The 14,269-nt window shown below is 33.4% G+C and overlaps 1 protein-coding gene across 2 annotated transcripts; it reads right to left on the reverse strand.

The window, feature by feature from the left end:
* Positions 1 to 7,833: 7,833 nt before the first annotated feature.
* Positions 7,834 to 12,256, reverse strand: LOC109171782 (HD domain-containing protein 2). Of its 2 annotated transcripts, none has more exons than XM_019320863.1 (8): positions 11,800 to 12,256; positions 11,210 to 11,334; positions 10,502 to 10,539; positions 10,045 to 10,155; positions 9,863 to 9,942; positions 9,455 to 9,491; positions 8,515 to 8,569; positions 7,834 to 8,422 (listed from the first exon to the last, which is right to left on the reverse strand). In XM_019320863.1, exons 1-8 carry the CDS (start codon positions 12,127 to 12,129, stop codon positions 8,407 to 8,409), a joined length of 792 nt encoding a protein of 263 aa, XP_019176408.1. In that variant the 5' UTR covers positions 12,130 to 12,256; the 3' UTR covers positions 7,834 to 8,406. The 2 variants fall into 2 exon arrangements, with proteins under 2 accessions (XP_019176408.1, XP_019176402.1); XM_019320857.1 differs by having other exon boundaries at positions 8,515 to 8,556; positions 11,800 to 12,253.
* Positions 12,257 to 14,269: the final 2,013 nt, after the last annotated feature.

Here is a 14,269-nt window from a genome sequence, read left to right on the forward strand (position 1 = left end):
GCTGCATAAAGCAACCTTTTCAATTAACTTTTTTGAAAAATGAAATTATACCAAACAGCTATCGACTAACAGTTAATTTACCAAACACTTTTCTACAATCAGCTAATATTATCAACTAGTTATACATTCGAATTAACTCAATCCGCTAACAGCTAAAAACCATTTATCGAACAGGCCAGTCACTCACGTTAACGAAACTGCTTTACGAATGGAGGATTTGCTAATAAGTAAGCCATCCTATTTTAGTTACAATCAACTCTATATTTATAGTATTGTTATGACGTATGTTTAACCCACTAATCACTTAATCAGTTGCAGACGATGTAATTATGAGTCTAGGATTCAGTGGTCCTACTCCAATAATTTGCTAATCACCTTTCCCTTTTTTCCTTTTTTAATTTTGACAAAAAAATAAATAAATGTAACCATAATTACAAAATTATTACAAATAAATCTGACGCATAGTGTACAAATCTAGCAATATCCAGCTTTTTTCCGCTACTTGTAACTAATTATTATTATTATTATTTATTTTTAATTTTTAATTAGCATATTAAAAAATTAAAAATCAACTTTGATTTCGTCAAAGACTCAAAGGGTTCCACATGAACTTTTAGTATCGTAATCTACGAGACTACGACCTTGTCGGTCCATTTGAATTATTCTATTCCTTCGGCTATTTTGACTGGAAAAAAAAAAAGGAAAAAGAAATCAATTATCGAGTGTAGGGTTAAGATTGGATAAGAATTAGTAGTATTGTGACTTGTGAGACCGTATAGACTGATATTCATTCATATAGGATGATGATCAAAGATTATAAATTAATAAAAAAATTAATGAATTTTCATAATTTTGATAATGTTTTGGAAGCGCCTAATCGTATATTCAGGATCTATGATAATTTGGGGTAAGGATCTATGATAATGCATTCATGTGTATGAACTATTAGTTATATGTGAATATATTGTCAAATATTTTTAAGTGCATCATCATAATTACAGAAATGCTACCGCATTTATTCTAAATGAACGAATGATATTAGTTCACACGTTCTTACGTAATTAACTATTAGTTCTCATTTGAACTTTATTTGTTGAGTGCACACACACACACACACACACACACACACACACACACACACACACACACACACACATATATATATATATATATATATATATATATATATATATATTTCAGCTCAAATGCAGTCATGCCTTAACATGTGGTCGGTACGGTCACACAATTAGATAGGTAAAAACGCACAACAATAAAATGCACTGCAAAACCATCACACACTCAAAAAAATGCATCATACCTCCCCACACCTAATTGTACGTTTTCAAACACTGTGTGGTGCGTTTATGTATACTTAATTAATGGTGCGTTATTTGGTGCATTTTTTGTTATCGTACGTTTTCTAACACTATTGGTGCGTGTTTGCATACCTAATAGTGCGATCGTACTGAACGCACGTTAAGGTCTGACCGCATTGAAACTTGACCATATATATATATATATATATATATATATATATATATATATATAATAATAATAATAATTATTATTATTATTATTATTATTATTTAGAATAATTTTTTCGTATATTATCTTTAAATTGGATTTTTTTTCTCTATCTTATGTTTTTCACTTTTCTCTGTTCACTAAGGACAATAATTGGGGTTTAGGCCCCATTGTTTCACTTTTTTTGCCATGCTTGTCTTAGAAGAAGGGAGAGATGGGTCCTAAGCGTTTGTAAGCTTTGGTTCATACTTCATATTATATCAAATAATTAATATATGAAACTCTTTCGATAGCGTCCGTGTCACATAAGATCTTTCTAATATGATTTATTTATTTTTATGTGATTTACACTATTCCATAAAACTGTGTTTATCTCGTGCACACTCATGTAGTGACTTATAAAATATATTGTGTGGGGGGCCCTTAAGGTTGGAGATTCAGCCTTTTGGGATAAAAAAATATATTGTGTTTGTCTTGTGCACACTCTCATGTAGTAACTGAGAAGTTCTCTATTTTTATAGCGAAATGAAAACAGAGAATATGTTTACTATGTAGTATTTACATTTGAAAAATAGAAAGCACATTGTAGACACTTAAATTTTGATAAGTATTGATTATTTATCAATATTAGTATATTTGAATATATTTGAAATATTTTGGATAATATTGATATTATCTAATTTGTTAATTAGATAATATCAAAAGAGTTTGAGCTTATCAAAACTCTCTATCCTACAGCTATAAATAGGAGCTCTCATTTCTATGTAATCTGACACATCCTAGGAAAAGTGATGTAAACATCTAGAAAAATATTATTCAGGATCACAATAAAAATGTGATACTGAAAGTAGAAGTCTCTCCTCCATAATGATCATGCCTATGCCTATTGATCCAAACCTCCATTGAAGATCAAGCCATTTGAACCCGGAGGCCCTTCAAGAAGAACAAGCTATATATACAAGCCCTTCTTTGAAGATCAAGCCACTTGAAACTCGGAGGCCCTTCAATGGTGGAGTGTTCAAGGCACCAATTGAAGAATCAGAGGATATCCAGAGACATGTACCCACACCGCATTGATACTTGATATTTAAACCAGAATTTTGAATATCAATATATTTTATTCAATTTTCTTTGTTTACAAATTGGCACGCCCAGTGGGACAGCTCTGCCTCTCATCTCTTCATAGGCACTTTCAACCGGTATGGGGGCAAATCCCATATGAAATTTGAAATGGAGGAGGCTAAATGATACTCTTTGGCACGAGTTTAAACGGCCTTATATTCAGACTCCTTGGCACGAGTTTAAACGGCCTCATATATTTCAAGGCTCCTTGGCACGAGTTGAAACGGCCTCATATCTTTCAAGGCTCCTTGGCACGAGTTGAAACGGCCTTATATCTTTAAGTTGTAGTGTCGAGACTTTCTTGCACTACATACTTTCAAGTGTTATATGCTCTCAAGTGGTGTACAAGCAAGTCTCGAGGGGGCATTTGTAGACACTTAAATTTTGATAAATATTGATTATTTATCAATATTAGTATATTTGAATATATTTGAAATATTTTGGATAATATTGATATTATCTAATTTGTTAATTAGATAATATCAAAAGAGTTTGAGCTTATCAAAACTCTCTATCCTACAGCTATAAATAGGAGCTCTCATTTCTATGTAATCTGACACATCCTAGGAAAAGTGATGTAAACATCTAGAAAAATATTATTCAGGATCACAATAAAAATGTGATACTGAAAGTAGAAGTCTCTCCTCCATAATGATCATGCCTATGCCTATTGATCCAAACCTCCATTGAAGATCAAGCCATTTGAACCCGGAGGCCCTTTAAGAAGAACAAGCTATATATACAAGCCCTTCTTTGAACTTGAAACCCGGAGGCCCTTCAATGGTGGAGTGTTCAAGGCACCAATTGAAGAATCAGAGGATATCCAGAGACATGTACCTTCTTGATTGATACTCAATGTAACTCTAGAATTTTGAATTTCTAAATATATATTCAATTTTCTTTGTTTACACACATAATGAAAAATTTTAAAAATAGGGAAAATGAAATTAGATATTTGAAGTAGATACAACCAAAGATTTTAAAATTTGATTTTTAGTTCATTGTTTGTTATATTGATGAAAATCTCATATTTCTATTTTTTAAAAAAATTTATTAAGTTATGTGAGATTTTTTAGAATGTTATAATACTTGAAAACTTTTCATGATCCAAACACTATATCAACCCATCCAAATATTTTTAAAAATTTATAATTTTTGGGTTAATATTCAATTCATAAATATTATTTTGATTATTATGAGTTATATTTTTATTATATTTGGTTGAACTAATTGAGCCGGTTTATGTGTGGATCAACTAAATTCACATAATATATAAAGGGTAAAATGGTAAACGATGAGAATTGTAGAAATAGTGAATGGATTAATGCAATAATATTATATAAGAAGGTGGTAAGAGTAGAACATGATTTCTCTAAATTAGGACAACATATGCTATTTATACAATCCAACTAATTTAGCTAATTCCATGGTGAGCCACAAGACCGGGTCAAAGCCCGCACGATAGGTCACGGGGTTGGGTTAAACCCAGCTGTTCTAATCCCAAAGACGAGCTTCAAGGCGGAATGGCGATCACTCGAGGCCAGCCCCGAGTCCCTACTCATGGGTACAACTGTTCAGGTAGCATCATCTGGGTCCCTTGTATTGGGTCCACAGGTCTTCTATTTTGGTTCGGGTCATCTTCGGGTTCTTTGTGGTGAGACAAAGAGATCGATATATTATACGCTCAAAGCGGATAATGAGTGAATGAGAAATTGATTCTCAAAGTAGATCCATTTGAGTTTGAAAATGAAAGTGGAAAGGCTTGGAAGAAGCACTTGTCCACATTGGTTTGTGAAGTGGATTTGCACCACTATACATACAAGTATCTTTTAGAAGGAAGTTGAATTGTATATCATAGATACTCTCTCTCGCACGCAGTATAAGCTTGGTTATAGATTGACTTTCGTTTTATCCTGGGAAACCTAGGCATTACAACGCTCCTACTACCAAAGGGATGTAGCAAATAAGGTTTTAATAAAAGTTTGTTTTGCACGACTTGAACTAACCCATACCTAGCTTTCATTTCCTTGTGCTTGTTATTTTTCGGGAATAATATTTTAATTTCTGTAGTATTATATATTTCCGACAATATGTTGAGATATATGATCTTTTCTCGAAAAGAAGTTTAAGAAGGGTTTATCGAAAATTCCTTCTCAATCATATTTCAGCCACATATTGGTTTGTTTACACATAATGAATCATTCACATGCCCAACAAGGGTGATCAAGTTGGTAAATCATAATTCTAGTATTTAAAAGTCATAGGTTCGATTATTGTTAACATTCTTTTAGTCAAGTCCATTACACATGGTCTTCGATTTTAGTATTTTATTTACCTCTTATGTGTGATTAATTAACGAGCTATTGGGTCTTCCTATTGCGATTTACTTCTCATGTATAATTTACAAATTATTGAGTCTTCTTAGTGATGTTTATCTCACCTGTATGATTTACAGTTTGCTGACTATTACACATAAGCGAAGTTTAACTAGTGCATGCGCTCAGATAATGGCTCGATTATCGACTGAAAAGGTATTAATAAGAATCAAACTCTTGATCATTAAGTATAAAATTAAATTACTCAATCATTTCTTTAGGCACGCAATGATTTGTTTATAGAAAAGGAAACATTTATGTCCATGTCGTGACGAAAAATATGAAAATGGTACCTATCAAGAAATATGAAATTGGTTAGTAATGCAAGAAAGTTGATGAATAGTGAAGAATAGGAAATGAATGAAAATGTGGCACAAGTTGTCGGTTGCTATATATGTCAGCCAGCACTCACCACTTTGGCCTGCCCTGTCAACTTTAATTTAGAATAATACATAATAGTCCGTCCAAACGCACCATCTCTGCCTCAAAACACGTGCTGCGACAGAGTGTACCTTATGCTCAACTTGTGAATATCGTCACTATTAATACACGCATTACGCATACATACATATGTAGAAAATAAATAAATCTATGATAATAAAACAAGAAAAAAGTATGAGTTGGTAGGGCATTTTCATTGATGGAGTTTTTGAAAGAGTGTTTTTTTTTTTGGGGCTAGTCAATGTGTGTAGTTGGTTGTTTCTATTGTAAAGCGTGTGTATTTTCTTTTCCATCTTATACCCCGAACCCTTATCATATGATACGCAATAGTATTGCAAGGATATATAAGCAAAACCTAAGTAGCATAAAATCAACCCTCACCCCCATTATGCATACACACATATGTAAGAATTTTCGCTAGTGTCAATAGTATATAATATAATTAGGTAAATACTGATCATTTGGTAAAACTTTTAAGTGAAAACAATAATTTTCATCCCTATATTAAAAAAAGATAATGCTTTATATTTTTCAGCACATTATTGATCTTCTAAATTTTTATAAAATGACTGTTTTAATCTCTCTTATTACAAGATATTAGTCTTAACAATTTTAATTTATAGACTTGTTCACAAAGACTTTAATAATTTAAAACTATAGATTACAATTTTTCACTATATAATAACTATTAGACTCCACATGCACAATATGCAGGTGCCCAAGTGATTGATTTTAAAGGTTGGTGAAGACTCCTTTTAAAAATTAGAAAGTCAACAATGTCCATGTAAACAATTGATGAACTGTTTTCTTTTTTAAATTTGAAACCTATCAACGATACAAACATCAATAAAAATTCTTTGCCACATTTGGAGGTCATGAGTTTATTCTTGTTTAACAGCATATCGATTAAATTTATTACAAATAGAATTGTTAATGAACAGAACATCAACAAAGGATAGGTTATTCGTGTTTGTTTGTTATGTTTCTTGAAATTTTGTTTGTGTTGATTTGTTAAGTGTTCCTTAGTGCTCGTTAATGTTTGCAAATGTGTTCATTATACGTTTATGAACACTAATCAAACAAACAGATGTACATGTTCATTATCATAATTTGTTTGTGAACAATAAATATTCTATGTTCATGAACAATAACCAAACAAACAACATAACAACTATAAAAAATTAGGCTAAACTAAAATAGTATCTTAAAATTTAAAGAATAAAATAAATTACACTTAAATGAATATGACCTTGAAAAGTCATAAACAAACATTAAACAAGCATGTTTGTGAACATTATTAATAAGGAATAAGGTTCAAATTGGTCACTGAACGTAACCAGAAAATGCAATTAGGCGACTGAACGAAAAAAAGAAGAAGTGCAATTAGGTCACTGAACACTCCAAATGTATGCAATTTCACCTGATAGCAGGTTACCATCAATTTTAGTAGGTTACCTGCTTACGTGGCAGCTGAGTTATCATTTTTAATAATTTTTAATAAAGTTTAATAATAAAATTTTTTTAAAAAATTATTTAAAACAAAATTATTTTTTTTAAAATTTATTTTTTTTTTCAATTTTTTTTTAAAAATTTTATTATTAAAAGTTATTAAAAATTATTTAAAAATTATTAAAAATGCCCACTCAACGCTAAAATTGATGGTAACCTGCTATCCGGTGAAATTGCATACATATGGAGTGTTCAGTGGCCTAATTGCACGTTTTTGGGTGTTCAGTGGTCTAATTGCATCTTTTTTTCGTTCAGTGGCCTAATTGCATTTGGAGTGTTCAGTGGCCTAATTGCACATTTTTGGGTGTTCAGTGGTCTAATTGCATCTTTTTTTCGTTCAGTGGCCTAATTGCATTTTTCGATTATGTTCAGTGACCAATTTGAGCCTTATTCCTATTAATAATGAACACTAAACAAACTTGATCATAAACAGTATTAAATGAGTACTAACAAATGTGTTTATGAGCTCTTAACAAACAAGTATACAAATACCCAAACTTTGTTTGTTTATTAAATAAGTTCTAAAATTTGTTCGTTAGTGTTGGTTTACCTTAATAAACTTACCGAACACAAACACAAAATAGTTTACCAAAAGCTCTGTTCGCGAATACTCCTAGTTACATAGGATCTTTCTAGTACAATTTACTATTCCAGTATGAGTTTCCTTTGTCACGAAAAAAAAAAAAAAAAAAAGCTCTTTTCTCTGACAACATTTCTCTCCATTCTCGAATTCTCATGTAAATCTTATGTTGTAACAGATTAGGAGTGAAACACTTGCAATACATCACTTGACAACAATACAACTAAAAACTGAACAACCACCTGTATGCCAAAATACTAAAATCAAAACACTGAAACATAAAAGAAAGAACAATGAAATGAAATATCCTTTAAAGTCAACATTTTTTTTTTATCAACCAAGAAGCTGGCAAGAACAAATGTAATCAGAACACTTCACTAAGCACCTTGAGGGTCCTGCCATTCTATTTAAGTTGATGTTAAGTAAAACATACAGCAAAGTCTTTCTACATACGTTCGATTGCAACTTCCCGTTGTTGCAAATCATGAATTTTCTAATAGTGTTTCAAGACGAAAGTATACAATTATAGGATGTCGCTAATCATGGGAGGCATTAGCACGACGAGAACCACTTGATATATCTTCTTTGATCAGATTTTTCAGTTATATTTTCTTACTGTTCTACTCGAGCAAACATGTCAAAGGTTAAAGAGAAGAATCGGGTGGCTCAGATGGGAGTGAACACCCGAAAGAAAGGAAGGTTTTGTCCATACAATGGCTACGGTGAAAAGAATTGTAGAGGTCCGATCTGAACTTGAATGAACAATGGAGGCATGGAGCGAAGGATCAGTTCTGCCTTTTGGCCAATATCGCATTTCTCCTGGAATGGATCTCCGCTGCCCAGCTTTTCCCGAGTTCAGTTTGGATTTTTCCTGCATGTCAATTCAAATATAAGGTAAACAACCGGTTAGCACGTTCAGCACATATGACTGCAAACACGGAATTGCAAAAAAGACTCAATCACCTGCAGTCGAGAGGAAGAATTCGTCGAGTACTTTCCCGGATTCTGTGAAGACATTTTAACACAAGAACGTAAATGTCAGGTCAGCAATGCGAACAAGGACACTCAAACTGCCATTGTCTTTCAGGATAAATACTAAGAGACAAGCACAGAATAGTATAAACGGTTTGGATTGAACAATAAGCATAAGAGATATTGCCATATTGGACTTTAGAAACCATGACAAATTGACAATACTAATATGATTACGTGGCATCTTCCACAAGTAAGATAGAAATGGATAGTGGGGCACATCGAATAAATGCAGACGCATCTTTTAGGAAATATTTTTCCATTACCCTTTTCTTCTCAAGATGTTGAAATAACAATCGAAGATAATACAAAATTTTTACTGTTTATCTTTGCTTTAAACGGCAGCATTTTTAGATTTCTTTAAAAAAAATTCACACCACTGAGTTAAGAATTTATATGGAACAAGGCACAAATAAATTGGACGTTAGGAGAGTGGAACAGAAAATCTTTACGTTAAAGTGTGTTCAAAACATGTATCATGCCACGATATGTCAATTTTAGACGCATGTCCAACATAGATACATGTCCTCCAAAGGTACGTTCTAGGTGAAGCTCGCCTTGTGACCCTAGCCAACAAAAAACCACAAGAAGGTAACCCAGGCAACAAGCCTAGGTTGCCCATAGCTGACTGACTCAAACCAAGAAGGCCAATAGACAGCTGACAGCTCCCATAGGGAATCAAACTTGGAACCTTGTGGTTATCAGGCAACTGTCTGACCAACTCGGCCACGGGTTGCCCCCCAAGAAGATATGTTTTGAGTATATAAATGTTGTTAAAGCACAGCAATAGTTCAAACAACGCAATAAAATTTAGTGGTAACCTAGTTCAACAGTGAAAAATTAAAGCTAGTTTGTTGAAGTTGAGAATTACCCGCTTCATACTCCAGAGCCTGCAGAATCAATTCAACCTGGAGAAGTATGAATGCGTTAAAATTTTCATTGATGCAAGAATGCCAATGAAACATGAAGAACTGGAACAAGCAAACTCCTATTATAAATTTATAATTTTGCACACCAAAAAGACGGGACAAAACAAACAAAAGCAGAGATACAGAAGATTAAAAAATTACTTAAGGGGAAACTGAAGGACGGGAATAATAACGCATTGTTGTTGTTGGGTGGGGGTTAAGAGGAGGATGCCCATTAAAATGGTCAAATATAGGAAACCAACGACACTTGGTCAATTTAAAGATGGAAATGGTAAAATGCAATCTTTTATTGTCCCTAATATATGTGAATCTTTGTGTAAGACGAGCAGATGATGAAAGTGATTGCATACCTTGTCAAAATCTTTTACGAGATTGGCCTCCAAGGAAGCATTGTTTTCATACTCTGCCCAAAGTTCCTGGATCTCTTCAGCTGGAAACAATATACGGAGAGATGCAAAACTTTATAAGCCGAAAATAATGTTTATCGGTCATTTTCCGTGGAGAAAAGAGAAGGTTTAGCCATTTACGTTACCTCTCATTCCTCCACCAAGAATTTCGCACATTTCATTCAGTGCAGCTTTCTCTCTTCTGCTTTTTTCTTCTTTAGGCACGCCATCAGATGGAGTAATATCTCCAACAATTGCTATAGAAATTATAAATGGACATCAACTCAAACTGCGTAAAAAACTATTGTAGAAAGGGAAAATATGAAAGCATATAATTTTCCATTTTAAGGTAAAATTCTTAGAAAATCCTGTAAAGCTTAATGAACGGTGAACCCATGATTAGGCTGGATGATCATCTGATATCTAAGAACTATATTGTTATAAGACCACATGGAATAAATATTTTATCTCCAGATCTCAGCTTTGCCAAAAGTCTCTATAATGCACCCTTGATCATTTATTTTCGTGACAAGACATCATAGAATAATATTAATGCTTGTTAAACACAGAAAATGGAAATATTGGAAAAAGGAGAAGAAATACCTTCTGCAATATCGTGAACAATGGCTATTTTAATACACCTGTTACATAAATTAAGAAACAAAACAACTACCATTACTTCAATCAATAATTCAATATACAAGAATTAATCAAGAGAAAAAACTAACAAGGAAACTATTAACTTATAGGAGTTTTGAGTTTGAAAATATAAATGAGTTCTTTCATTCAACCATCACCAAGGACTTCCTTAAGTGCACATCATCTTGGCAATACTATCGCAATTTTAAAGATGCATCCAAATAGACATTACAAGATGAGGAAACTGTAATATCCAACTATTATTACTTTGTTGTTGATGCTGTTGTTCAATAATAACACCGTAAACATCCGAAGAATTTGGGGCTGGATGAACATGTTTGAAACAGGTATTAGGTAAAACATTTACAGTAAACTGAGAGCACTGAAGAATTTGATGCTTATTCATTTTACAGTAATTCATTACAGCAAAACAATGATACTTTTGCATATACAATCACACAAAACTCTGATGTTTCGACACTTTATTGCCCTTGAAATGAAAGGTAAGAACTGTAAGGTGACTAACACTTTAATCCAATCCTACCCTTTTCTTTTCATTAGCCACAACTGATAGGGTACCAACACACTGTCATATACTCATATTCGTAAGCTATAAGCTTAAAGAGAAATGATCAGAACCTTCATTAATATAATCAAGTCGAAGAGTCCAACCTTTCCCTGTTGACTCCAGGAAGATCACCAGCAATCAGGGCCATCAGGGCCATGCGATACATGTGATCAGCGATGGATTCGGGGCCTCTGATCCCATGATTTATCCATCCCTTCCGTTTTGTAGTCTACAAAATGGGAGTGCACATAGGGGGCAAATTGTGTTAAATTCATTCCTCATCACTAAGCAAACAAATTTGAAAATGCTTTTAGTCGAATCTTTTCTTTTTTTTTTTCATAATGCCAAGCATCTGCTAATTAGCCACACAACAGAGACTTTTGATTTTTCTTGTTCAACAATCAAGATGATCAACCTATGCTTCACATTAATCTGAACACCACCTTCCTTAGACCTTGATTCCTTCTGTCAATTCATAATCTTTTAACAAGCTAAAGTTTTCTTGAATAAAATCCCCTCAAATCTCCTCCCATTTCTACAGCCTTTCTACCCATTAATTTATTAAGTTCATACACATACCCTGCAAGACTAAAATGTTATCGCCCACTCTTACAAGCCCAACTAGATGATTCCCAAAAGAAGTTTTAAAAAAAAAATTATCCGAAAGAACAAAATTTCCAGGGTATATATATACCTTTAGACTATGGCAAAGCGTGAGAAAATCAATGGCATTAGAAGGGGAAGACGAAGCTCCGGCGGCGCTGCAATCCTGACTCAACGAGGCGGGGCTTCCGGACCCAGATCCGAATCCGGCCCCATTCGGGTCGGCCTTGACGGAATCGGAATCGGGCATTTGGGAACGAAGCGAAACGGGCCTGGGCCCGCGCCTGGCGTTTCGAGAGCGGGAGTTGAAAAAGAAAGAAACTTGTTTCCGGGAAATCGGGTTGGAACAATGTGTGAGCGCGTAGGGAGAGTGCGACGGCGGCGATAGGGAAAGCGAAGCAAAGCTGTGGTTAGCAGCCATGGTTGCAGAGCGGTTTTGATTTGTTGTGATTTATTGATTTGTTTGTCGGATTGCAGGACTTCAGGTGGAAAGGGAGAGTTCGCCGAGGAGGTTGGTGATGCTTCCGAAAGACACGTGGGCTATCTTTTGGGATCTTATACTTTTTTTTTTTTTTTCTTCACTTTAGATATTTTAGGATAATCTTAGCAATGGACTAATTGGTCTAATGGTCTATTTTGTAATGACTTGAGCCATGACAACTCAATCTAACGAGGTCATCTTTGATAATTTAACATGGGAGATCTTAATTCAATGGAGTTATATATTTATTAAGTTCGGATGATTTTATTCAAATGAGGTTGAATTTAACTCTAAAAGTTTGGTTGTTATAAAGTGACTAGTTTTTTACGCGCATCGCACGATTGGGATAATGTCCAATGTTGAATAAGTCCACTTCAATTTGTTGTGTGATTTGAATATTCTTTTTGTCAATAAATTCCTCAAGTTGTTAATGTTAATATGATTGACTTAATTATATTTTGGGAAAAGGGTCAAATAGACCCTCAAACTTTCCATAAGAAGTCAATTAAGCCCTCTGACTTTTCAAAGTGACAATTAGACACACGAACTTTTAATTCCTGTGCAATGAGGTCCACTGACCGGGTAATCACCGATAACACCCGGTAAAATGCTCTGTAGACGCTGACTATAGGCACCATCTTTATACATTTGGCATGCCACTCATCAAAAATTAAATTAAAAAAAAAAAGAAACAAAATATTAAATAAAGAAATACGAGGTTCCTTAGGGCTTAGGATATATACGAGGTTCCTCAATATACGCTCCATTCTCCTTCTACGCGAACCAGCGAACAGCAATCACCATGTTCCTTAGGGCTTAGGATTTCTTCTTCTTGTTCTTATGTTCTTCTTCTTAGTGTCAAACGTCTCTTTTTTTTTATTTTTTATTTTTTTTTATTTTTATGTTCTTGGACTTTGCATCTTCTGGCTGGAATGGTCCACCAATGTCGTCTCCCTCAAAGTTGAGGCCAAATTTACAATATGAGCTGTATTTGTATTGCCGTTGTGGATTGAAATCACCACTATGTGTATATGAGATAATGGACAACAATTTTTTGGATGTCAACGATGAAAGGTACTTTTATTGTTTTCAATTTGTTGTAAATAAAATTTTATGGGTTATTATTTAATTTTCAAATTTTCTAGGTTATTGTTTGAAATATGTTTGGGTTTTCAACATTTTTGTTGTTTATAAGTTTATGTTTTTCTTGAATGGATGGATTTGTCCAGGAAGATGGCTGTGGTTTTTTTTTTTTTTTTTTTTTTTGTGGAAAAGTTTATTATCAAAGGAGTGGAAGCTTGAAGTTGATTCGAATATCAAAATGGAAATTCGACGATTGCGAAGTGATGTTCAGAAGGCTATTCAAGTTTATGAAAGCAAAAAAAGGCAGAGAAATATAATAATTAGTTTAGTAATTGTTGTAGTGATAGGTGTGTATGTGATTTTGCACAACAAAAGGGCAATACCATATGGATGTATGTTGCCATTGGTGCACTTTAATATGATGTTTACTTTAATTTTATTGACATATGGCTTTGTGGCTGTGTATTGACAATTTCACTGTAATGTAGTCTTTATTTAGTGGCTTAAATATTTTGAATCCTCTATTTATAATTGTGCAATATCATATCAATGTTTCTCCATTATTTACAATCTGTTTCTCTCAAAAAAAAAAATTGCACAATCTGCCACTAAAAATAACCCAAATCTGCCAAAGTATAACAATTACAAAGTTGTATGAAAAAAGCCAATCTGCCAATCATTAAAATGCCAATCTGCCAATCAAAAATGACAATCTGCCAATCATAAAACACAGCCATACATTTTCATTCACATACTTGCCAAATCAGAATTTTTGTCATTGTTTACATGTTGCCAAATCAAAATTTTTGCCACTTTTTACATATTGCCAAAGGCATAATTCAACGCCTAAGTAAATAAAACAGTAAAAAAAGATTCTAATGGCAAATAGTACCAAACAAGTTTGTTTGGCAAATAACAAAAAAGTTTCTAACAGTTTGCTTGTCAGTTCATTGGTGTAATATCTTGTTGGCCATTCCTATTAGGGCATGTTCTTTTA

This window comes from Ipomoea nil, unplaced genomic scaffold, assembly GCF_001879475.1.
Source record: "Ipomoea nil cultivar Tokyo-kokei standard unplaced genomic scaffold, Asagao_1.1 scaffold0143, whole genome shotgun sequence".
Taxonomy (NCBI): Eukaryota; Viridiplantae; Streptophyta; class Magnoliopsida; order Solanales; family Convolvulaceae; genus Ipomoea; species Ipomoea nil.

Coding starts and splice junctions, on each gene's coding strand:
- LOC109171782 (XM_019320857.1), bottom strand. CDS start 12,129: ATGGCTGCTAACCACAGCTTTGCTTCGCTTTCCCTATCGCCGCCGTCG. Junction 9,492..9,862: donor TCGTAAAAGATTTTGACAAG/GTATGCAATCAC, acceptor ATACTTCTCCAG/GTTGAATTGATTCTGCAGGC. Junction 8,423..8,514: donor ATTCTTCCTCTCGACTGCAG/GTGATTGAGTCT, acceptor ATTGACATGCAG/GAAAAATCCAAACTGAACTC.